The sequence below is a fragment of the Thunnus albacares genome, chromosome 8 (genome assembly GCF_914725855.1).
Source record: "Thunnus albacares chromosome 8, fThuAlb1.1, whole genome shotgun sequence".
Lineage (NCBI taxonomy): Eukaryota > Metazoa > Chordata > Actinopteri > Scombriformes > Scombridae > Thunnus > Thunnus albacares.
In genome coordinates this window covers 8,721,469-8,747,749 of record NC_058113.1, presented here as the reverse complement: position 1 = coordinate 8,747,749, position 26,281 = coordinate 8,721,469, and the positions used below count along the sequence as shown (strand labels likewise).

General features: G+C 42.6%; 1 protein-coding gene across 3 annotated transcripts in view; it reads left to right on the top strand.

Moving 5' to 3' along the window:
• The window catches only part of LOC122987849 (nuclear factor of activated T-cells, cytoplasmic 1-like), a 60,102-nt gene that overhangs the window by 6,569 nt on the left and 27,252 nt on the right, over positions 1 to 26,281 (top strand). For all 3 annotated transcript variants that reach the window (XM_044359883.1, XM_044359882.1, XM_044359881.1), the window contains 6 exons: positions 366 to 525; positions 9,502 to 9,704; positions 12,889 to 13,061; positions 14,042 to 14,182; positions 23,288 to 23,343; positions 25,397 to 25,529. In XM_044359883.1, coding sequence (XP_044215818.1) covers positions 366 to 525; positions 9,502 to 9,704; positions 12,889 to 13,061; positions 14,042 to 14,182; positions 23,288 to 23,343; positions 25,397 to 25,529 — 866 coding nt within the window. The remainder of the gene's footprint in view (positions 1 to 365; positions 526 to 9,501; positions 9,705 to 12,888; positions 13,062 to 14,041; positions 14,183 to 23,287; positions 23,344 to 25,396; positions 25,530 to 26,281) is intronic.

Genomic DNA, 26,281 nt, shown 5'->3' with positions numbered 1-26,281 from the left:
ACTTCACAGTTTCTAATTTGGCAAATCAAATGCAACTTCAGTTTTCAGAATAGAATAAAACAGATGAAACAAAGAAAAAAGAAAAAGAAAAAATTACAAAAAACAAAGAAAACATAGAAAGACAATCATTCTCCATGTGTCTGAATAGTTTTTGTTCCAAGCTAAGTGGAAATGTAAAAAACAGCACTTCCTGTTTTTCAGGAAAGAATAACCAGATACCAGGTGTTTAGCACAGAGTCTACATCTTGGGATTAGACACATGGATTGGATAATGCACTATTATATCAATCAGGGATAGAGTAAAAGCAGAAATTGTATGTATTGTTACTTTCAGTAATAACAACAAATGTGTGATGTTATTGCAGCCCGTCTCTGCCAGCTCTCGACTGGCAGCTTCCATCCTGTTCCGGCCCGTACAGCCTACAGATTGAGTTGCAGCCAAAATCCCACCACAGGGCCCACTATGAGACTGAAGGCAGCCGAGGGGCAGTGAAGGCCTCGTCTGGAGGACACCCCATAGTACAGGTATGCCGTCAACACCGTGTTCAAACAGCATTTTTTTCTTTAAGACTCACTGTCTTAAAGATCTGTTATTTAAGAGACAAGGTTAACTTTGTGTGTTTAACTGTATGACAATTTGATGTCATTACAGCACAAGTGGTAACAAGCATATAAATGCACTTTTTCTGTCCAACAACAAGCCTCTGACTTGGACATTTGGCTCTTGCCGACTTTATGACAGCATGTAGTTACAGTGCAAAGTCAGAGCAGCCATGAAATTTCTTTCATTAGTCTAGACTCTGATGTTCTCTGGCATTTGTCTTTTTTTTTTTTCTTCTTTTTTTTTCATTTTAATCTTTGTCAAAGAAAATTCTAAAATCCTAGTGACTCTGAACTATGTGATGCTTTTCAAACTATGTATAAAATATCTAAAAGAAATCTGATTGTTCATTCTTGAGAAATCTTATCTAACTCATATCGAATATATCAAAAACAAAATCTGATCTGATTAGGGTGTGCATCAGAAAAATTTAAAACCATTTTAAAACGCAATTTATCTATTTTCAACTGAAATAAAAGTCCCTGTTTCATAAACATGATAATTCTAAACTTGTCAAGCAAGTTAATCAGATCTTAAAATCTCAAGAGATTTTCCTGTAACTTCTGGCAGCAGATCTGTAGTTTATACACACCGCAGTCTATATGCTTCTGCTTGTGCTTGTATGCTGTGTTACTAATGTTCTGAAGCCGGGAGTCAATCTACTGCTGCGAAAGGTCGCTCTGACCGGCAGCAGTGCATACTGACTCAATTAGTATAGAGCAGGACCATCGCCTCTCACTATTGTACTTGGCGAACACTAATAGAGCACACGTCAGTCTCACCAGCAGCTCAGCACAGAGCTCCTTTCTCTTCTACACTGTCATCACACTGTGCCGACATCTTGGTTTACTCAAGGTGGGGATCAAGCGGTGTGTGTTTGTCCTTAAGGTTGAGGGTCAATTTGCCTTTAAAGCAATCAATTCAAACTAAACTGTATTTGACCTAATAATTTTACAGGGGTATTTGTTGGTGATAGTTTTCTTACAAAGAGGATTTAAAGATTTTAGACGGTTATTTATCATGCAAAACAGCAGCCAAAGCAAACACTGAATCTGCAGAAAAAAGTTTTTGGACCAGTACAAGTTAAGGTTGGTGGTCTAGTCGCCTGAACAACGTCTAACACTTATAGCATTTGACGCTGTTAGCGCCACAGCTGTTTTGTAAATAGATGTTGTCAGCACATCCTGGTCTGCTCAATGTCAAACGTACTTGACAGCTGTTGGCCAACGTGGTGTTATAAACAGGCCTGTCAACCCTCAGGTTTCCTCTGTAAATACAGGTAATTATTCCTCCTTCTTTACAAAGTTTTGTATATCAACATGTGGGTGAATCAACATTTCACCCTCGCACCCCCCCTATGAGGCTCACCAGACTCAGCCTGCCATGGACAGCTGTGGCAGGTGAGACTGGTCTTGATTTAGTTTACGCCATTTTCTGACTCACTCTGGGGGCCAGAGTAAAAAGTCATGAGTAAGCTTCCTGTGTGTCTTTGCATACACAGTGTTGTCCAGATTTAGATTGATGACTTGGGTTGTTCAGCTCATACTACAAAGGCAACTTTGTGAGGATGTTTTCAAGTCTTGCTGTGCATGTCGAACAATTATCGGTAAGTAGTAGTCATTGAGAAAGTATGATGACAACTGCTTTACTGGCACATCCTCCCCCTACTCACATAGCTCACATTTTACTCTCACTTTTTTGCAAGGAGTGATTTATGCCTCTGATATTATGTGTGCAGTCAATTCAGATATCTCGAGGGTGTCATACCAGTGGAAACCACTGGAAGCATGGCAGTTGGCAGGAAGATAAATCTATGACGATTAGGCAATCATGTGTACATGCTAGAGGGTGAAGAAGAGAATGTACTGTATCTTCAGGGAGTTTTTGCATAGTTTGGAGTACAAAATCTGTCATACGTATGACTGTCTTACTCTACATCACTCTTGTTGTCTTTGTTGTAGTATTGTGCGAAATAGTGTTGTTATAATCTTGGAGGATAGGGCATGTTGTAGTCCCCAGTGCCCTGTGGTAATGAGTGGCAGGCACTGGATGGGCGAGGTGCAGTCAAGGAGAATGAGTCAATAATGACACAGGGGCACGGGTGTAGGAAGCAGCTAAGGAAGTGTCTGTGTGTGTGTGTGTGTGTGTGTGTGTATGTGTGTTTGTCCTTAAGACTGGAGTGAGTAGAGAGAAAGAGAGAGAAGGGGCAGAGGGAGTCACCAGGCAGCTGGGGCTTGGCTTGGCTGCCCCTGGAGATGCTCTGTATCCTGCTGATTAGGGCCTGGGTGGCCCGAGGTTCGCTAAGCATGGCAGTGATGTGAGGGGGGCGGTGGTGGATAGGAGTCAGAATCCCAGCGCCCATCGGACGCCACCTCCCCTTTCCACGCACCGGTGCCTCCTTCCCTCCCTGGGGGGCCTGAGGATGTCACTCCTTGTGAACTGTTCATCCTTCAACCATCTCCCAAACCCACACCAGCAGGCCTCCCTCTGTTGAAGCCCAGTCATCCACAGCTCTTATGTTTTTTTAGCTCATGGATGATCAGACACACACGCTATGAGTGATGGTGACGTGTGTTGGAAAGCAACACTGGATGAAAAAACAGCACGATGAAAAACATGAAGGGATACACTGTTTCTACAGCCTGCAGTGCCCTCCCAGAGAGATAGCAACTGACAGATAATCAAACCAAAATGCTCAGCTGCTCATTTACTGTTGTTGCCTTGTTATCCAATAACAAGCAGAGGTGTTTTTCTTGACATACACAAGAAAGTTTAGCATCTATAAAGTCTGACATCATCCTGTGCTGCTGCAGATCATCCACACCACATCCAACACTATCAGCCACACAGGATGGAGAGCTTGTCGAATGGGTGGGTGGGGAGAATGGAGTGTCTACTCTCCAGCCACACACCGATGATTATGGGTTACCTCGTCTCATTACCCCTCTGCTGCTCGCACCAGCTCTTGCGCTTTCCGTTCCAAATCTCAGTCATTTATTCTGGACTCGCACTCCGTCCATCCCTCCCCTCCTCCGCATCCGCAGCCTTTCAACCTTCTCTCCTACGATTGGTCCACTTTGTGACCCCTGCGGCTGCTTTTCCACTTTATTTACTGCAGCAGACCACAACGCCATTAAGGGGATCTAGGGTGCTCTACCGGCTCCTCTCACACTGTTCCAGACACTCCCCTCTCTCACCACAGCTATGCCAAATGTCTACAGGATGATTTTTGAAGCCATGCTCAGGAAAAACCAACAGCCGTGTGTACCTTCACTCAGAATACCTCCGCGACATTGATTGATGGGCTTTTTCCAAACGACAACATTTGGGAAAAAGTGGAATTATGCTCAATTATTTCCATTGAGAATATAGTGACCAAGGACGTGACCTGGCTCTGATCTAAAATGTGGGTCCAGTTGAAGATGTTGCAGAGGCTTTCAGGTTCACATTCAGTTATGAAACACTCAGACATCCGGCAGACCCTTAGTAACATCAGACAACAACACCTGTGGAGAATTAACCCTATTGCATAGCACGCAGCGCAGTCCTGCATATGGCTAGTTCGTATAGGATAATGACTGGCCTATAGGGCTTTCCCCCTCACACATACACACACTCTCTCACTCGCTCTCTCATTACGTTTAAAGCAGCAACAGACATGGTGTAATTTCAGCAGGATGTGGCCATCATCCCTATTAACGTGTGCGTGACTTAATACCCATCTCCCTTCCCCTGTAACCGTATGTAATACACATCAAATTTGCAGTATGTTTCCGCCACAGTGACATGAAAGACCTCGGCTAACATGTGTTCGATCCTCCGCATGTGCGGTTTCACCTTGGATCCGGTGCTCGCTTGCTGCTTAATGTCTCAAAGAAAACCCCTGATCTACTGGACCCTGTACTGTAGCTGCTAATTGCTCATTAAAATCTACTGCCGCCTCTTGTTTGATATTCAGAAAGCTTGGTGTACCCTGTAGTGCTTTTCAAGCTTAGTCAGGGTTATTATTCGTTGCCCTAAGGGGTATTTATGCCACTCTTAAATTGTGGTTCTCCATCTGCGGGCTTCCCTTACACTGGTATTGGGCTACCACTAATTACCAGTTAATAACAAGTGGAAAAAATGGAAGTAAATGTGCATCGTTTTTACTGGTCTGAGGTGATAACCAGACAGCCCACAGATTTATGAGGCAAGACACTGGTGGATTGCTGTGCTATTGGGGGGCACAGCAGTCATCGCTGCATCATCTTGCTCAAATTTTCTGTAGGTTAGGGATGATATTTTTTATGGCAGACTGTGCTGGTAACAAAGTCATCCTTTTTATATGGAATGTAGACCCGCAGTGGTCTAGACATTGGCTAGCACTTGAAACGTTGCCCTCACTGACATGACACCGAAGTACTCAGTTCAACACAAACTTTGAAGGATATGGCTGTTTGGTTGCTTATAAAAAACGAGCAGCATTTGGAGCTTTGGAAAGGCAACACATTAAAGGATTGCATATGTTGCCGTATGCATTCAATATGAGGCACTGGAGACATTAGCGGGGCAGGAGGTTTGATGGAGTAATGTCTGGAAGGAGAGACAACTTGGATGAGTGTACATTTAATTGGGTACAGCAAAGGCTGGTTGTGTGACTGTCAGCACTTGACAGAGAGAGGAGCGTGATAATGGGAAAAAGCCTGAAACTGCTGGTGTATTTCTCCTCCCCTGCCTCAGTCTCTCCCCTCCTCTGCTGCTTCCAGTCGCTTTCTCCTCTCCCCAAATCTCTGCGCCACGTGGACTTCTACGAGTCATGACATTTCTCCAGGCAGTGATGAAATCACTGCAGAGGGATAGAAGTCAGCCCACTGCAGGTCTGTAGAGTGTATTCACACTCAGTTTCGAGCCAGGCCAGACACATCTAATTTACCAGCAAGTCATTATTAAACATTACATGTTCAAATTCTTTTTTTTAACCATTAAAGCCAGGTGCAAACAGCATTGAAAATGTCACTGTTACTAAAGAAATTGGGGGATAAAATACAGCATGAAAAAAAATAAAAAACTCAGTTGAAGAAAACACACTCTATCATTATTTTATCACAAATGATTTTCATTGAGTGAAGCAAAAAAAAACTATTGAGGCTGTATCCCAAGAGCTGAAACTTTTCATACTGATGATATATCTGCTATGGCCGAGAGGCAACTGGGAGATGAATAGTAGAGAGTGGACGGGGTGCACCCCCTTTCCCTTTTTAGCTCGACACCCCTCCACATCATCACAAGTGACCCAGACAATACAGCTGCATACAATTACACAATTAATGCATCAGCTGCCATATTCACAATGTTTTAGTTGAGCCTCAGCTATCAGAAATGGCTCGTCCAACAGTGGCTTACAATGGGAGGTGTAAATGGATCTAGCTGACACAGTGGCAGAAGTTGGCATACTGAAACAGCTGTAAATCAAGCCTTGATTCAAACTTGGTTTAGATTATCTCAAAATAAATACACAGTACGTGTGCCAGATAGGCTGCAGTTACAGTTAGAAAAGCTCATCTGGTCAAAATTAGCCCCAACCTCACATGCAGCATTAGACACAAATACAAAGCTGAGGTCACAGGTGTGTGTGAAGCGTCTGTCGTCGGCCCACACTTAAACTTTACGACATTATCTCGGCTTTTTTCCCCCCAGCTTATTCTCCCTTTGAGAATAAAATGAAGAAGTAAGTTTTGGGTTCTGCTTGTGGTGTGTATTTGAGTGAGCGTCACAGGAGTTTAGCAGGAGCTAAAGGGGGGGGGGGGCCGTAGGGAGAGGGTCAGGGGAGCACATATGGTAAAGGAATCGGGGGAGGTCGCCCAGGGGGGACTAGACTGCCTTCCTTTGCTGCTGGGAAGACCAGCGTCACCAAGAGGACTACCTGACCTCATTAATCACTTCCTCTCCTCCATGAGGTCACTACAGCTTTGAGTGAAGATGCCACCGACATTGTGCGCTACCACAAGATGAGTGAAGGGATAAAGACCACCCCCCATCCCCTTTCTCCTGCCTCTCCTGGGCCTCCCTACAGCCACGTGGCAGCTGAGGTAATCGTTGGAGGTCACCAAGAAATCCAAAGAAGTCTACGGAGGCTAAAGTGACAGACGACACGGCTTTGTAGCGCGGCTGCCTGCGTTTTATTAAATCATAAGGAAACGTCATGCAATTTAACGCTCCGGTGTTTCAGATTTGTACCTCATGCTCCATCGTAGTGCTCTCACGAGTCAATACTACGCAAGTAACTGGTAGCATGTGCGGCTATGGATAATTACCTCTGGTGACACCATAAGTAAAATATAACAAGCAGAGCGGGGTCTGCCGATGAGATCACCACACAGATGAAGTGGTCCCTCGGGATGCCAAGACTTCAAGAAGCTCCTGACCTCGGCCTAACTCACTGATGACTTGCATGTGTGACTAGCTCACAGGTCAAGACAGCTGCTAGAGACACTATGTGGAGCTGAATAGAAAAATAGGACTTTTGGAACTGGAGATGAATGACAGCCTTAGCTTTACCACTCCCTATACACTCCCTTGATATCTGAATCAAAGAACAAAGCCAGATAACCACTGGTGTTTAGATTATTGAGACATATGGATATATACTCTACTCCAGTGACTAGTCATATCCTATTTTTACTCAACATAATTAATACTGAAAATTGTATGACTGGGAAGAACAAGAACACATCCACTGCCTTGTCCCAAATCCAATGACATTTCATCAAGAGAAGACCAAAGCAATTTAATTTTGATGTTTATTATCAACCCAGACAACTTTTAATACAGTATCCAGAGAAATTTGTCCTCAAACTAAAGACATTAGGTGTCCGTGACACCGTAGCTCTAATTTCCACAGACTTCCAATGACGTACCTATGCAGTTCTCCACCAGCCCTCCTCTTCCTCACACCCCTATCCCTGACCGCCCTCACAAAGGTAATTATAAACCCATTAATCAGATTATGTCATAGGTTACATGTGGTCTGCATTTTGTCATGTGGCTCAGTCTGTTAGATAAACAACAGGGGTCTTTTATTCCATTCGACGGTACCACTGTTTTCACTTGGATGGAGCTCAAAGAAAATTGTCTGAAGTGATGCGCTGGTGTGTGCTGGAGTAATTGACCAATTTGTGGGATTTTTCAGATGGCCAGGGCTTGGTGAGCCTTGGTCTTGAGTAAGTGATCCCTCGCAGTAAATGTCACATGTGGTCAAGTAGCCACCTGGGTGGATCCACGGAGGTCCAACACCACTCGACGAGAAGTTAGACCTCTCAGTTTTCGATGTACCAGATGGATTCTACGGTCTTCTGAAAGTTTGGAGAGATTTCTAAGCCCACATCAACATATGAGCATATGAGCACTTTGGACTGCAAAGAGCAAGCATATCTTGGGAGGTCTGTAGCATAAGACCTGGTTCCACAAGAAATCCACATTCGGTTGGCAAATTATTCTGGTCAGAAATCACTCACAAAGTATCAGTTGTCCTTTACCACACTTTGGAATTTTCAGCCCTGCCTGTGTTTTCATATTTTTGAGCCATTACACACTTGGTTAAACCATCAAATTATGTTACTTTAGACACGGTTAGAAGATGATCCAGGGATGCTGAATGTAAATTGGCAGTTACAGTTTATATTTGAAGTGCCATTGACCCCTAAGTCAACAGTACTTTTCAAACTATGCATGGCTATGGAGTTTTTCTTCCCCTTTTTTTAAAAGATTTATTAGTTGAGCAGTAGCAGTTAATGGAGGCCTGCTAGAGGAAGTGGTACTTGTTTGAAGTGGTGGTTCTGATACAGGAGTCTCTTTCATCACAGTGGGACACAGTCTCTGAGCTTTAATGGAAATCATAATGCATGTTCATAACTGCCCAAAGGCAAGTGGGCTGGATCTCGTCTGCATGCCAAGCTCCATTGAGTTTTTTGGTATTATTAACTTTTCTAACACATTTAGGTGTGAGATTTGCTGATTTTCACAAGTACTGTGTACCTGATAGCACTTTTTGCATAATATAATTGATGTAGTAACTGACTAATGTGGTAACAAGTTCTTTTTAAAAGCTTACTGTGCTGTATCTGCAGTCATGTGAAAGTAACATTTACCTTTGGAAGATAAATAATTTGAGAAACTAAACATTTATTCCACATGTAATGTATGCTGATTAAAAAATAAGAATTTGGACAATATGCATTATGTATATATATTTGTTTAACACGTGTATGCCAACATTTTGATTTCTTTTATTAACGCTAATGATTTTAAAGTTTGCCAATGTCCAAATTTTGATTTCATACAACTCTTTATGCACGAAATCAGTATTAGCCCAATTATCAGTTTTGTAAACTCAGCAATGGCCTTAAGGTGAGCGTCCTCCTATGAAGAAGATTTGAGATGGTATCCCCGGTTTCTTATTTTGTCTCTGTAAGGGTCACTTTGCACTGAGTCACTGTGGACTCCTTGCCTCTCTGCAGGCACTTTTTTTAATAGCAGCAGTGCGATTTTAATGAACAGTGAAGTGGGAAGCCAGCCTCTCCATCAGCCTCTGTGTCTCTGTACCCTAAAGATCACTACCCCAGACAAACTCAGAGACATCAAAAAACTTTTTTTCACCCTCCCCTAAAGGAATGCAGAATTAGCATCAAAAAAGAAAAGCAAAGACCACTGAAAAAGAGTCTCCAACCCAACCAAAAAACAAACAAAGAAAAGGGGCTTGTTTCACAGCGACCGTGCCATGTAAGAGCTATCATTAAAGGCCCCTTTAACTAACAGTAGCTGATGTGCATGCAATCTCTATTTCCTAAATGAGGGGTTGCCTGAGATGGGGGTCTTAAAACCTGATGTTGGCTCTCACCTGAGTCCCTTTGTTCTCCCACCAGCTTTATGGCTACATGGAAAGCGAGCCGCTCACCCTGCAGCTGTTCATAGGGACCGCAGACGACCGCCTCCTGCGACCACATGCCTTCTACCAGGTCCACCGCATCACCGGCAAAACCGTCTCCACCGCCAGCCATGAAGTCATGCAATCCAACACCAAACTTCTGGAGATCCCTCTGCTGCCTGAAAACAACATGAGAGCCATGTGAGTGCTCTCAGACCTCTACAAGTCCACTATCAATCTTTTTCTTTCCACATTTTTCTCTCTTAACCCCTACTTTCAAGTACACACACGAAACACACTTTTCTCTCTCTCTGCACCTTCCTCTTTGCTTAAGCTCTACAAATAGAATGTCTGATGATAGGCACTGTACAGCACACCGGTCTAAATAGGCCTTGAAAATTGATATCTTTACTTTCACCCCAAGAGGTGCATGATTTCTAAGAAATGAAATAAGTACTCTGTTCTTTGCCTTCACAAAGAACAGAGCTACTTAATGTGGTTACCATATTACAGTAGCCAACAAAATCAAAATTGACATTAAAATGTGTGAAGACACAAATGTAATTATTATAATTGACATGCACACATATGTTCAGTAAAACCAAAAAAAAAATAGGCCTTTGTCACAGCAGACATTTAACTTGTCATAGCAGAGAAGCACAGGTGTTACTAATAACATTAACGATGGCTCCATTATATTCAAGTACCCCAATAGGCCATGACAGTGTGACAGTGAGTCAGCATGCACAATAGGACCCTGAAACTCAGGCAGCTTAATCAAATTCAGCCATCATAAATTTTTTATTACACTTGTGTACTACTAATATTTTTATACAGTCTATGGTACTAGTACTGTCACACTTGAAAATATTGTCTATGAAAAGGCCTGTTTCTAAATGAATGACTGGTAGCCAACTGTGGCATTTTGCTGCATTGCGAGAAGAGAGAAGAAAAAATGCTTGTAGAAAAAGTGTAAGTATGAGAAATTTGATAACTTCAAAATTTAGCTCATTGATAAACAGTCAACTGTCACAAGTAGATATTGTGTTTTGTTCCCATCCACTTCAGCAAACAAACAGCAGCATTGTTAGCCAACCCTTTTGTACTATGTAGCCTATGTTAGCTAACGTTAGTGTTTACCACAAAACAAGCTAGCTAACAAGCTAATTTTAAATTAGGCAGTGCACTCATTATGAATATGGGAAGGTATGCTTAGTATCACATAAAGTGCCCTTCTAAATATAATATCGGTTTACCTTTAAAAACATTAGCTTCCGTTTGCTAGGCTACGGGAAAATCAACCGTAGCCCCTCTCATTCTCCCTCCAGATTTGCATTAATCCAAGGGGCCGTGCTCTGCAGTGTGTCCACGCGGTAGCTCCTCTCCTGGGGCTCCATTCAGACTAGGCAGCAGTGAATTTATTGGATTGGGGCCCAGAACTCTGTGTTATGGATAAAACCACTGTATCTGAACATAGGTTACATAAGGCCGTTACCTCTTACTGCACCTCAAGTTTATTCTTCACTGTTTAAAATTTTCGAATAATGTTTTCGGAAGATAATCAACAATGACTTAATGCTTCTCCATTTGTTAGGTCATATTTTAATGTTTGTTTAAATTTAGGAGATTTTGAAGATATTTATGGGCCTCCTGACTGGAAAGTGGACTTCTTTGGTTAGGCATGGATAATTTTAACATTCGTACTGTCTTACAATATAATTTCCAGCAATACCACAATATCCTTCATATTGTATCATATTTAGGGGCGAACCTCACCCACTTGACTTAATGTGTCTCTGAGGATGAATATGATATTATTCAAGAGGAAGTTTCTTCACTCTTTTGTCGTCAGCATGCATGCTAAAGGAAGAGGAGTGAAAGTGCTTTATTTTCCTCCGACTATCTCAAAGGTCAAAGACGAAGTGAAGCCTTTAACTGTCTCTTTCCACTGAGCTGTTAAACAGTGTTGATAACATAGCATCCATCTCTGTGCTCTTGTGCCAGCAATCATTTGCTCAATGTGTGGGATGCAGGCATGCAGAGAACTGCAAACTTTCAGACAGTTTCAATCTGTCTTTCTTTCCTCTTTTCTATGAAAGTTCATCTCATGTATATAATATAATATAGGATAGCTTAATTTTAAGTAGTACATTCACTTCAACAACATATGTATATGTATATATAACATAAATACCTGTAATTTAATCAGCAAAGTAGACTTTTTTATCACTACCACTACTGTGAATGTGGCTCCTATGATCTAATCATTTGATTTAACCTAAACTTTTCTTTGCTGGAGATTTAACTATCCCATGCTATAAGCCACAAAAGATTGCTCAAAATAATCCAAAATGTCCATCATCTTGTGTGTGTTTTAAAACTATGCACGACAGAACAATCATGCAAAGTTGATAAGGAGTGGGCAGTCAGGATTATTGTTATTACGTGCTACATATTATAATATGTTATTTTTTCTTATTTATTCAGATTGTGCAAACCAAAGTCAAGGGGAAAAATGGACTGGTATAAAACCTGACATTTACCATGTTCCAGGAACAGTGCCCAAAAAGCTACCATGTAAAATAATTTAAATGCCAAACCATATCCCCTTCATATTCCCCCACGTTTTACCAGCCACTCTAGTTTTATTTAAATTCATGAAAGGCCAGTGTGCAAATAAATTCCCTTTTTCCACTAAGAAAAGAGAAAGAAAATTCACCCCCATACCTCCCAAATTGTGAAATGAAATAAATAAAGACAGACAGCTCAGAAAAGGGTGTACTGCTACACGTGGAAATGATTAGCAGAGGTCTAAACCTAAATGTATCAAGTGTAAGGCTTGGGTGCTGTGAAGGGAGTGGACAGGCTTGGGGGAGTCAGATAGCAATAAAGTGACTGTACTGACTGCAGCCTATGGGACCTTGTGTGATGGTGGTGAGCCACGGTCTGTTCGGCCCTCAGGATTCCTCTAGAGAACTGCTAATTCTTGGACCACTCTTTAAAAGTGTGATGTGAAGTCATTAATATCCAACTCTGTCTTTGATGACATGTTGGATTAATAATGACATGGTCATGCTTCAGTGGACTTCCAGCGCATGATCTGTAACACCAGCCGGGACGTCACCGCTGGTCCTTATGCGGAGCAACTCTGCTTGATGTCTCAGTTTAAACCAAGCCAAAGAGTCAAGGTGTCAGATATGCTCCGATCTCATCTTTTCTCCATAATTTCTGTAGAAGTGTCCAATAGAAATTATCCTGTGTGATTATAGTTTGTAGCAGAGAAAAAGGAGTCTGCCTGGAAACCAAAAACACTAAACTTCACCTTCCTATATTGTATGTCTTCTCTGAAATATTGTATTCAAATTTGCCCATGTTTCTGTCTCAGAATTGATTGTGCAGGGATCCTGAAGCTGCGCAACTCAGACATTGAGCTTCGCAAAGGGGAAACAGACATCGGACGTAAAAACACACGTGTGAGGTTGGTGTTTCGGGTGCACATCAATCAGCCCAACGGCAGGACAGTATCCCTACAGGCTTCCTCCAATCCCATTGAATGTTGTAAGTCTCACACACAGAATTAAGCACACAAACTGGCATACTTTTCTCTTGGCTTTCCACTTAAGCAAATGGTGGCATCTATTGTTGTAATCCAATACACTGAGCTACTGTTTTATTACCTGCTGGAGCAAATGCAGTACCTCTGCACCCAATAAGCTTTATATGATCAAAGCAATTTGCCAAAGCAATACATGCATTGTACATAACGCTGTACACACGTGTTATCTATCTCAACTCACATTTTATGACTGAATGCGCAAGTTATTGTGGTAAGACTAGCCTATTAGCACAGGTTCCACAAAGGTCATTTGCCAGGCCCCAGTTTTGGCATGGTTGAATGACTACATTGAAAGAAACCTCTGTTTCTTTGTCCTTCATTTGTGTATATGGGTGTGATGTTATTTGCACTCAAAGAAGCCAATTAAAGTTAGATGGTGAGACAGAGTTGGCAATGTGGTTTATGGTCCAAAGCGGGTGTTAATCAGAGTTGATTCATCATTAAAGAGGTCTATTTAGTGTTTTCTTCGTTTTTGAGCTGTTCAAAGATTGTTCACAGGGATAATAGATGAAATGCATAGTTATGTGATAACAACTACATCTGGCTGCAAATCTCATCGCCCAATCCCAAAGGGTCAAAGGTGACTAGCTATCCACATTTATAGAAAGCAGAGACAGGTGGTTGGTTGTAGACCACTCGATGAAAAATAACGACTCAGGATCTGACCATAAAAATATTGTTTTGACCACTTTCCCTCCTTTTTTCTATGTCATTTAAAGAGCAGCTGTTGGATAAAAACCTCTTAGCTATGAAAGCATCATAATAAAGTTGATAAGCCTGTTTCCCTAACTAAGAGCTGCTGTTTTACTGGCTGTGTGCAGGGTTTGTGCTTCTTGGTGTGAATGGAGATCAGGCAGTGAGTTTATGTGGGCTCAGACACTGTATTGAAATGTGTGTGCGTGTGTGTGTTTTCCCTCAATAGCCCAGCGCTCAGCTCAGGAGCTTCCCTTGGTGGAGAAGCAGAGTGTGGACAGTTACCCTGCCAGCGGAGGCAAAATGATGCTCCTGAGCGGTCTCAACTTCCTCCCTGACTCCAAGGTGATGTTCGTGGAGAAGGCCCAGGGTAAGCTGCAGTCACCAGACCATGTTTACTGCCTCTCAATTTCCCCTCTTAATATCTCTTTCAAATGTCTCTCTCCCTCTCTCCCTGCGCCGCATTTCCTCAGTCTCTCCTCCCGTCAAAATAGAGCAGACCTTGCCAGGGAGCCACATGTGGTGTGCATTAAGCCACTATATTTTTAACCAAAGCGTATTTACATTTGCTGAAGTTTCCATTGCCTGTTCACTGGTGCTCGCCACAACTTAAGGAATGAATCACAAGCAGGGCATGTGCAACGTCTCTTTCTCTCACTTTCTCTCCCTCCCGTGCTGTCTCTCCCTCCCTGACTCCCTTGCTTTTGACATTAACCCTCTCGCTTACTTTCGCTAGCAGCCTCTTCCACCCGTTCTACCGGATACTCACCCTGGCTGTCTGTCACTGACGCATGGTTTAGAGGCCATTCGTTTTTTGGGTTTTTTTGGCCAGATTTTTTTGCCATGCGTTTCCTCTTTGCGTAGGAGGGAGGAATGGTAAAAACACAACTGATCAAGTTTGCAAGTGAAAGATCATTTCCTGGATTGCATTCACTAAATCAAAGCACAGTGGTACTTCTGAAGTCTGTTGAAACACAATGCTGCTGCTAACAATGATAGAGAACAACAATTAAGAATATTTGATAATATCCAACAGTTGATTAATCATAAAGCTGTCATGGTTTTGGTCAGAAACACAGAAATAGGAGAACACAAAAATACACACCAGCCTCACACATCCTCTACACTCTTTCTCTCTTTATGCCAAGGTCACTAAGAGACTTTTATTCGTGGTAGTGGAATTAAAAAACAAATAGAACATATAATAATGATAATACAAGATTATCTTCTTTGCATACATGAATAAATAAATGAATTAAGTTTTTATTATAATGTCAGGCATAAAGCTACATTACAATATGCCCAGCTACTTACTCGATGACCACCATGAAAAACTTTCACCATTAGATTGCCTGACCTTCTTTATCTACCACTGACAAAAACATTTACTACATAATACTGAAGAAATAGTTCACCTTGCCTTCTTTTCCAGGCTTTTGAGACACTGTTAGTTCATTGCCTGAATAAGTAAAAAAATGCTTGATCCCTTCCAAATCAGTGCTTCAACACAGTTCACTCAAAGTTAAATATCAATAATGGGAGGGGAATAGACACGCTTACATCATTGCTCAATCTCGCCAGCATTTATAAAATTATTTTTTAAAATCACTTCAACAAGACAAAAACAAACTGAACCTCTTACTCCTCTCTACTCTCTTCCTACCCTACCTCTCCTCACCCTGTGAGAGTACTCTGAGGTACCTTAGGGGTTAAGGGTGAGGCAGGGATGGGGTGAGAGGAGGTGGATGAACTTGATAATATGGGGTCTCCCTCCTCATGCCTTTACTTAGTCATGGAGGGGGATCCCCCAGAGAGGAAAGCCCATACATGCACAACACCTTCGCCTCTCCCCCCATGCTATTTGAGACTCATGACCCCTTGTAGGTTGTATTTCCCTTCTTTCACCCCCCCCCCTCTCTTCCTCTGTCTACCTTGGGTACTCTGTTTCCTCTTATTCTCTCTTTTCACTCCCAACCGTCTGCTTCATCCTCATTTTCTTCTTACTTCTATCCTCGATACCCGTTAAAGACATTAGCCGGCGTGGAGCTCTGCGCTAGCGGGATCCCCACACTCGTGCCTGCCATCGACATTTCAGTGGTTTGTTTTCCGTCTCTGTGGTGTCCAGAAGGATAGAGAGAGAGATCGAAAGAGAGGTTGTCTGTCTACTACTTAGTCTGCTTTTATGTAAACTTTAATGACCCACCACTTCCAGGGTCTCCTAAGTCAGAAAGCCCATTACAGACAGACCCACACACTACTGCACACACATGCACACAGGCACACACACATCACTCACTAATGGCATTTATCTATGAGCAAGTATGAGTGTGGAAAAGTACTTATATCCCAAATATACTGCAAAATATTGTCTTTTGGCATTTTAATCAGAGAATCCTGCTGTTTCATGAAGGTTTTCAGACACGAAATCTCACTGATTGTTGATTTAGAAGGACCAAAGTGGGATAAGGAAAAAAATCAACCAATAAAATTATAATTATATTACAGATTTATTCTATAACTTTGGTTTTATTTTCCTCTGGAAAAGTTCATGACTAAATGCACCCATGAAGTACGGAGCATCGCACCACAATAATTACTACTCGCAGACATGTGCTTACACACACAGTGGGACACACACACATGCGCGTGTACAGCCGAGCTCTTTGTACAGCACAACACCAATCACTGCTTTTGCCACAGTGGTGACAGCCATTACTGTTGCTGCCATCAAAGGTCAGGACGGCTGCTCCCTTTCCAAAATTGACTCCAATAAACACCTTCCAGAAAATTCCACAAATCCTAAGGAGCAACAGACGGTTTTTGAGTGTCCCAATCCAACTTGTGTGAATAATTATATACAGTGAAATCATCCAAGTTGAGTCAGAGGGAGATCACACACAGCACAAAAGCCTATTAGCACAAATGAGGCAGTCGCAGATCACAAATACATGTATTTTTTAACTGTTTCCATTTGCTTTCACTCCACTCAAGGATGTGGCTGCTTTCAGCACAAACACACCCAGATGTCTGCGTTGGAATTTATAAGAGCAGATATCAATTTATTACTGAACTTTTGAATAATAAATGACATTACCATTTGAGAGATTGTCCCATTAACAATTTCTGGTTAAGTGATGAGAACTGAAACACCAGAAACATCCACTAGTCCTTGGCAGATCATTGACACCAGTGCTCCATGTTACCCCTTTATTATACACTTGTTTGAGTGATAGTGGCCCACTGGCATTATCGTAAAAGTGAGAAAATGATTACTGCAGACATAAATGACAAGTAACCGTAGTTGGAGATCAGTGAAAAAGCTACTAGGGACAAATGAGGAAAAGCAGGTGATGTCAGGTTTTTTCAAGCTAAAATTAATTAAATAAAAACTGAAGATAATAGGCTTGGCTACATCTAAAAATGAGTACTTTTGGCAAAAATTGCTTTCTACTATACTAATTTAAGTATTTCTAGCATGAACACACAGTAGTGTGTGCTTCGGTTGTAACAAGTAGCACCAATGCAAATGATCTGTGAAGGGCAGATAGTTGATTTTGGTAAGTAATATAGATAAATGAGAGAAAAAAAAACAAATCTTTTAATCTGTTGTAATATTTAATCATATTTTCACTCTGTTGGTCCTTGGCTGCCACTTAACTCTTCCAGTTCTACTGTCTGTGTTGTTTTGATTGTCTGTCTGTCCCCCCTGGGATGTCTCCAGTATCAAATGAGCAGAGCTCATAGCTGTTGCCACTGCGGGAGACCTTAATGTGCCTTGAAAAATAATTACTTCTTCTTTTCAAATGCCATGTCCATCCCCACTGCTCCACTTTGTCACCCACAGGATAACTGATGCAAACTCCATAACGTGCACCCACTGCATGTGCATGTGTGTTTATTGTTGTGTACGTGTGTGCCCACTATCGCCGTTAGCCTGGGGGCCTGTTTGCGTTGTTCAGTAGGAAGTGTTTTCAGTGAGTCATCCGTGAGGGATTCCCTGTAGAGGGGTGAAACGGAAAAGACAAGAGGCTTGATAGAGAGGAGGGGGAAAGGGGAGGAAGAGGAGAGGCAGAAAAAGACAAGGCTTCCTACAAAACCCTGCTTGTGACCTCATGTACTGAGACATGAGAGCAAAGATATGAGCACATCCTGCCCTGATGTTGACTCTTGTTTAGTGAATGAATGAATGAATGAAGTGTTACCTCAATTTCTGCAAGTCTCACTAAAAGGTGTTATGTATTCATGTGACTTTTACAGATAAACTTTATTTATTCCATCAGTGGATTGATGAGTACGATGGCTTTTCCTTCTTTCTTAGTTCATCACAGACCACACATAGCAGGGAGAGCAAGTTAATCAGACTGTAGCCAGATAATGATAGACTCAAGAACCCCAAGTCCACATTTTTGCTTCTGCTGCAATGTAAACATTATTTTTAACGGTAATCATTGGTGACATGTATTTTTAATAGGCCTTATCGGTTTTTTTCTGCAGTGGAGAGTTGTGCCCTTTGCATAACCGCAATGTGGGCATTTATGAAACTTTCCATCTTCTTTTGCATTGTTGTCCTTGGTTCAATTTTCATTACGTGTATGTGTATGTGTTGAGGTTGTGTGACTGTTTCGGGTTTGCCCAAACCGTTCTTTTGGCACTGGAGTAGGAAGACATACCTGGCGCACCTATTGCAGTGTGTGTTCTGGCTTGCCCCGCTTTCCATGCATGGAATGAGTGCTAGAGGCAGGGAAAATAGAGAGACAGACAGACACACACACACACACAGACAGACAGACAGACAGACAAACACAGAGAGAGAGAGAGAGAGAGAGAGCTGGGGAAAGCCTACACTCTGACTCAGAGGGGAGGTAAGGGAATTCCCTGGTGAGCTGGATAGTTTTTACATCTGGTCGGATTGGAGCATTGCCTGGAGTTCGGCAGCACCACACAGCCCGGGCTGCAACAGGGAGAAGTCTGGTCTTCTCCACCTCTGCTTCAGGCTGGTCTAGCTCACAGCCAAGACTAAGAGAATTCTGAGCTACAGTATAATCTGTAACATTAGGACAGCATAGTCCACAACAATACCCTTAGGCTATTACTCTTGTCATGTGGAAACTCCTCAGAAAAAGGCTGAAATATTTGGAATCTCATACCTTCATAATATGAGTAACCCAGGCCTTACAGACTGTGATCTGCACTGTTTGACTTCATTCAAAGTCTATTTATACTTCACTGAACGCGTCTACCTTGGGCAAGTCTAAACATCAGACAAATTGGTCGATGTATTGTACTTCTAGCGGAATGTCTAGACTGCCCTTTGGCTTTGGGCAAGGATAACCTGAATAATCATGGCTCATAGGTTTGGCACTATGGCAGCATAAGGTCAGCAACCACCCCTGCTTTAGGTTACATTCAATTAGTGTGGCATAGTGTACCAAAATCAGTAATTATGTAAATATAAATATAGCTCTATGAACAGAGGAGGGGCTCTCTAACAGGGTCTAAGGATGCATCTATAGGCAGTTATGGATGGGTCACTACCCAGGAAAAGTTAGAGATACAGTAGTATTGGAGGGCGAGATTCCTCTTTCAGTGGGATTCTTTGAATGACTGATGCTGTTTTATGCAAATATCCATTTGGAACAGTGTTAGAAGGCATGTCTCTGCTACATCAAAGGAATTTGTTGAATCATAACAGTATCATAAGAGAAAGATGTCTAGATTGTCCTGTGGCCTCCACCCTTTCTTTAGGCTTGTCTTAACATGTTAAAGCCAGATAAGTGATTCACCTCAGAGAGAAACAATTTTCCTTTCTGTGATATTTTTCAAGGAATGTCCCCTTTATCTGATGAAAATGGTGATATATCTTGATGAAACTTTGTCCAATGCATGGGACTTACACTTAAAAACAGAACCTGCTCAAATACCAAAACAACATCTGCCCACACTGATCTACAGCAGTTTCAGGCTCTATATATAAGGGTCTTGCTGTGACTCACCCTAGGCTGTGATACATAGTGCGCAACACACTGTAAAGAGCAACCAGCCTTGATCTCTTCCTTGTGAACTCGATGCATCCCACAAATGTCATACAAATGTAAAAGTCTGGGTGATCATCCAGCCGTCACCGTCAGGCTTTAGATCATTTTCAGACCCAATACCTCACATCCAGACTGATAAAAGGATATATTCTGACTCTACCGGACGCTAGCCTCCTCAGCCTGCACCTAGGGGTCAAGTCAGCTCACACTTTCCCTGTTATACACCAAGAAAAACTCACTTCCTGACTATAAACCCATCACAAATCTACTGTCAGGTCATAATTTATACCGAAGCCTCTCAATCTGATGCAGACCCACATTTCTCCAATTTCACCAGTCCTCAGATTGGCAGAGGCCAGGTGTTTCAGAGAGGAAAGCAGCTGTACCTCTCAGATCAGTCATGGGGGAACCCCTTTGGTCTTTTGACTTTGCCCTTCATTGGACAACAAGGTAATTGCCCTGAAAATATGTGTAAAATTGCTTCAGCAGCAGAGCCAGTACTAAAATGGAAAATAAACCTGATATATGTAAACAGGAAAGAGAGAAAGAGAGAAAATACTCCTAAAAAAATCAACTCTGGAAGAGAGACAAAGCTGCAAAACACAACTGGATTGTTTCACAAGACAACCTCCGCAATTAAGAATGTGAATCATATTTTCCATTCACAATATCACTAAAATGAACTCTCTTTGGGCAGTGAAAGCTATGCACTACACAACACTTTTTAGAAGGAAAAATCACCTCTGGCTGTTCGTAGAAAAAAAAAAAAAAAGGTTTAAAAAACAATATTGTGAGGACAAGGATTTCACTACTCAGCCCCTTGATAATCACTACAGATCAGGTCATATTTTATACCAATAAGTGGAGGGCATATAGTTCCTGTGTCTCCAGCTTTCAGGTTTTATGTTTCACTATTAACCAATCCTCCATCTTTCAATGAAAAAATATGACTAATGAGACTATTGTTTGTGTGATCTTCACTATGACAGCAACACTGTTGCTGTGTTGTCTTACATGTTGTCAAGAATTGAAGGAGAGATGACTCCAAGTAGCCTCTCCCTACATGCGGTCTAATTGTCTGTTGAATGAGTGTGTTGTCCTGGTTGTCTGAGTTGGGTCATATACACAAGTGAGTCATGTAGGCCTATAAACAGGTTTATCCGAGAGCACATAGCCTAAGATTAAATGTGTATTTCTATTTGTCTGTGTGTTTGAATGTGTTCATCCTCTTCTCTGTTTATTTGGACCAATAGTGAAACCAATAGTTTCCTGGACAGTACTCCTACCCCACCTAATGCGTTGCACTCCCCCCACTTATCACTCAAGTTGAAGGCCAGAACAAAGGTAGAGGATACTGTGGCTGTGGGAGTGCATGTGCCTGCATCTGTGTGTGTGCATTACGCGTGGGTGGAGGCTGCGTGAAGGAGGAGGTGTTGTCGGGAACAGAAGCATTTTGCAGATGTTGCAGGGAAGAAGGAGTGAATGGAAAGTTCTGTGGTTATCAGTCGTACAGCAGTCTCTGACTCGCAAAGGTATGCCACATGTGGCCCTATCCCAATTCACTCTCAGTTTTAGATTTGCAAAGTCTGATGAAATCGTTATTGAAAATCTGGAGGAGCAATGTGTGAGGTATAAAAAGGTGAGAGGAACGATGAAGAGACAGGTAGAGAGATGAGAAAAAGGAGAAAAGTTTGAAAAACATGTTTACTAGTGGAGGTTGGGGTTGACGTCGTAGTCTAAGGTTTCCCTCTTGGAGTGTCTCCCAGTGCAGAGGCGGGTGCGATTCCCTCATGGTTCCCCTAGACGTAACATGAGGAACGCTCATCTCTGTCTGTCTCTGTCTCTCTCCCTTTCTCTGACCTTCTCCCTGTCTGTGCTAACTCTGATTGCCCTTCCATACTCTCCACCACTTCACAGCATTATGTGTGCCTCATTAATTTGTGCATCTCTGTCACCTGCCACATGCATAGTATCACTGCTGTGCCCCATGGCAATCCTATAAGTCTGTCACCCCACTTCTATTTCCTAGTCATCCACATCACCTCCATCAGTGCACTGCACATTTCTCCATATGCAACTCTTATTTCCCCCAGTTCAAATAGAAAACTCTTATCTGATCTCTTCACCGTCTGTTTTTCTCTTTCCCTGAGTTTTAATATGGCCATTTTGGAAAGAGATATCTAGTGATGTTCATTCTTCTGAATAATAAAGCTGACCACCCGCCCCCACTTCCACAGCTCACCAATAATAAGCCAACTGTGACTGGGATCCTTTATTCTTTTACTTGCCGCATGATGTGAAAAACATAATACTTTGGGAAAAAAAAACAGGGTTTTACATCTCCCAGAGAGCCACTGGACTTCTGCTATCAGTTATTTGGAAACTGACTCTGATTATCTTATCTGATGGTTTCCTGTCCCAGAAGCAAAGTGCAGCATTGCAGCAGCAATTGTATTGTTTTATCCATAAAGGCACAGCTGCCGCATAGCCTGCTAGCATACAGCAGCAGTGCCACAGTGCCCATGCTATTGTCTCATATGGTGTGCCACTGACACAAAGGCTGTTCTGTGTCACTTCTATTTCTGACAGTCCTAATGACTCATCGGTTTTGAAAAAAAAAAGAGGAAAAAACGGCACTGTGGTTGGTGCTGATTGCCCTAGCAGAGTCCAGAGCGTCTGTTTGCTAAGGTGTGGCATAAAATCACAGAGAAAACCCAAAGAATGTGAACTGAGCTTCTGCAGGCTCTCAACAGCTGCAGTAGCTCACAGGCCTTTTATTGCATGGCAGCAAGGAAAACCTCCTTACCACAACAAGCTCTAGATGAGAAGAAAGAGAACAAACGAAGGCTGCTGCTTTTTTTATTTCACAGGGCAGGGTTAAGAATAGAAATAAGGGAGAAACATAAGAAAGAAATTAATCAAGGATTTAATGAAGAGACAAAAATAGTGCTGAATTTAATGGAGATAGACACTGGCACAGAGTGGGCTGTCCCAGGTGAAGATTAGAAATTAAATAGTTGCTGAAAAGTTGTTACTGTCACTGAACTGAAAAAATACTCATCACTATTTCACAGAGCCTAAATTAACATCTTCAGTTGTTCTCCAGCCTACAGGCCAAAACCCAAAGCTGTTTGATGTTCAGAGTTAGAGAAGCAGCAAGTCTTCATATTTGAGAATAAGCATGTTTTTCATTTTTCCTTGATAAATGACTATTAATTAGATAGCAAATCATGAACCTGAATCAAATAATTGTTTTTGCACTACACCAAACAAAATGGTAAAACCCATAATACTCTAACCCATGTCTTCTTCTGTACCAGCCCAATGAGTATCATCTGCAGATTTTTTCCATGCTCCATTTAATGTCCACATTGTTTGTATACTAGTGATGTTGATATGGAGGCATATGAACATTGTATTTTATCCTTTTGTCAATATAGATGGTCATCATCTGTGGGAGACAGAAGCCAAAGTTGACAAGGACTCCGTCAAATCTGTAAGTGCACCTCACCGACATGATTCATTGGAAATGCTCCTGCTGTCTTCAGTCCCACCCTCCCCTGACACTTTCTCCTTTCCTCTCCGTCTCCTCCTCATCTGTCCCCTGTAATGATGTAACCTTTGCTAAGGCATTACAAGTTGCAACAATGATGATTAGCCCATGCAATCCTGAACGGAATTTTCACAAAATCTCTGTACCCTTATGGAGTAAACACGAGCTGTCATACTGTTTTTGCATCTATGATGCACAAACACACACACAAACACGCACACACATGCATTGCTAAATGGAAGCATAAACACATACACATATACATGCACACACACACACACACACACACACACACGCACTCACGTCACAGCCCTCCCAGCATAGCCAGACATTTAGTTCACAGCAAAATGTTGTGGTGAATTGGACTTAAACACCTCATCTGTTCTGGGTTCATGCAGCCAAGAGTGGATTACACCCCTGCTTTTACCTGCTGGTTTTCATGAGAGCCGTAATGAGAAAATAAACCAGCACACTCGTTTTACTGACGCTCAGTCACACATTCAGATTGTGTTAATATAAAATGGAGCGAAAGGGAATCATCAAGAGAAGGAAAGGCGTTGTTCTATGTGTCACAGAAAGCTGCTTGTGCTCTGGAGTTAATTAAGATTTCATTGAGGCTCGTTAGGTCTGCTCTCAGTGTGGAGAGTCAAGTACAGGATCTGCTAAAACCTGTTTGCTTGTTTGTGATGACAGTATGTTTAGAATTGCTGATGCCTTTCATCAACAGCATCTCATCCCCCCCCCCCCCCCCCCCCCCCCCTTTACTGTGTAAACTAACCAGGGCAATTTACACTTGCACTGGGTCTAAAATAAACCATGCACATCTAAATGCTGCAACTTGAGGGTGTTTTTCTCCTTGTTGTTGCTGTTATTTCACTCAGGTAAATGACTTGGTTGCATCAGGAGGGTAAATATGGACTCTGATATCTAATTGGCCTGTTGGGCTGGCTGATGTGCTATGGTTGGAGTCCCAGATGCTGGAAAATTAGCGGGCGTGCAGGGCTCGGCCGGGGGCGGCGGTGCGGGGAGGCAAGGTCGATGAAAGACAAATACTACAGGGTGTTTATTTGTAGGTCTAACAAACAAGTAGGGAGAGACAGCAAGAAAGCAAAGGCATAATGTCTGTTGCCACCAGACTGTCCTAAAGTGCTCCAGACTGCCTGCCTGCCTGCCTGTGTTTTTATTGCTGCTCAGAGTGTGCTAACTTTCACTGGGATGGAATGGAGAGCCATGTGTACGTACACACTTAACACACTCAATCAGCCACCTGCATATTTTCTTTGCCGTCATCTGGACGGCAGACCGGTGCTGAGGACGCAGACCCCTCACCTCCGACCCCCCTACTCTGTCCCACCCACCTTCCTCCATCCAAAGTGATGACCGACATAAGCCTGCTTCCTGTCAGTGCCCCATTCTGGCCCGTTCAGAGCCCCACCAGAGTGACAGCCACCCAAAGAATTAGACACAAACCCTCAGACAAATTCTCTCTGTGTTCCCTTGTCAGAAAGAAAGCAGTCGAAAGTTCACATCCGTCCAGACTTGCCGAGGTCTGGCCTAAGGGGGGAGGGAGGACAGGCGAGCCTCTCCACAGGGAGGCATGGCTGTGCAAACAAATAAGCCCAGCTACCTCTCTCTTCTCGTGCAGTACAAGGACAAAGCTAAAGCCCTGAGGTTTTCCTCAGACACAAACACGGGCACTGGACCAACCTCATGGGCTCTACTGCTGCGTCTACACAGTCCAGACCAGCTCATTTAGACGATTTCCCAGTCCAGCCTCTTGGAAGCAGCACCCTAAATGCAGGCCAGCTGCAAAATAAACATAGCTGTAGATTAATAAGCTGCAGGAAGTCCTACAACAAATCCTACAAATTTACATTTGGCGAGTGACACGAAATCAGATAAGTAAATAAATAAATAACGACTCCGATGTTATTTTATCAAGGTTTTACCAGCTGTCTTTTCTCATAGAGGTAAAATGTTCTGGGTTGCATTTCAGAGTTCACTCGTCGTGGAGATCCCTCGGTACCGGAACCAGAGAATATCCAGCCCGGTGCAAGTAAACTTCTACGTCTGCAATGGCAAGAGGAAGAGGAGCCAATACCAGCGCTTCACCTACTTGCCTCCTAATGGTAATCATCATAAATATCTCCCATAATTTTATTACCAGTGACATGCACGGTTTTCACCAGCTGCACACTCTCTCTCTCTCTCTGCATCCATCATGTAGAATATTTCTCCAGGTCTTGACATCAATCCACTATAGTTTACTACAGCTGTCAACATGCCATGTGAAATTTGTGGTCATTTTTTGGTCTGTGTTTTTGACGTTATGCCTGGCACCAGTTGGCTGCAGCCTGTGAGTGAGAGCAGAAGATGTGAGGTGTGTTTATTCTGTAGCGAGACTGCGTTCCCCAGCGATGAGGTGTACCTGCTGAGTGACAGAGCCTCGGAGCGGTGTTGATGTAGAGAAGTCAATCCCCTGGCGACCTAGCTTTCACACCCCACATCACACAATGCCCCCCTGGATCACCACCACAACTACACACACACACACACACACACAGACACATACACACACACATCTGCCAGGCAGTGCTTTGCTCTGTCATTCATGTAGCAACCTGAAAACCCAGGAATACCTCTCTCTCTGTTTATCATGTGTCCCTGGCCTCAGTGTTTATAGATGGCTTTCACATTGGAATTCGAAGAATGTATTGGTGAGAGTCTGGAGAGGTGATCAGCCTCAAAATTACATTGTGAGCTATTGACTTTTCACAATAGGCACAGGTGAAATATCAGCTTGGGTATCAGTTTCAAGCATCCGTTATTTTATCTTTATGTATCCAGTTGACTAAGCATGTTTGCTCTTCTCTCAGGTAAA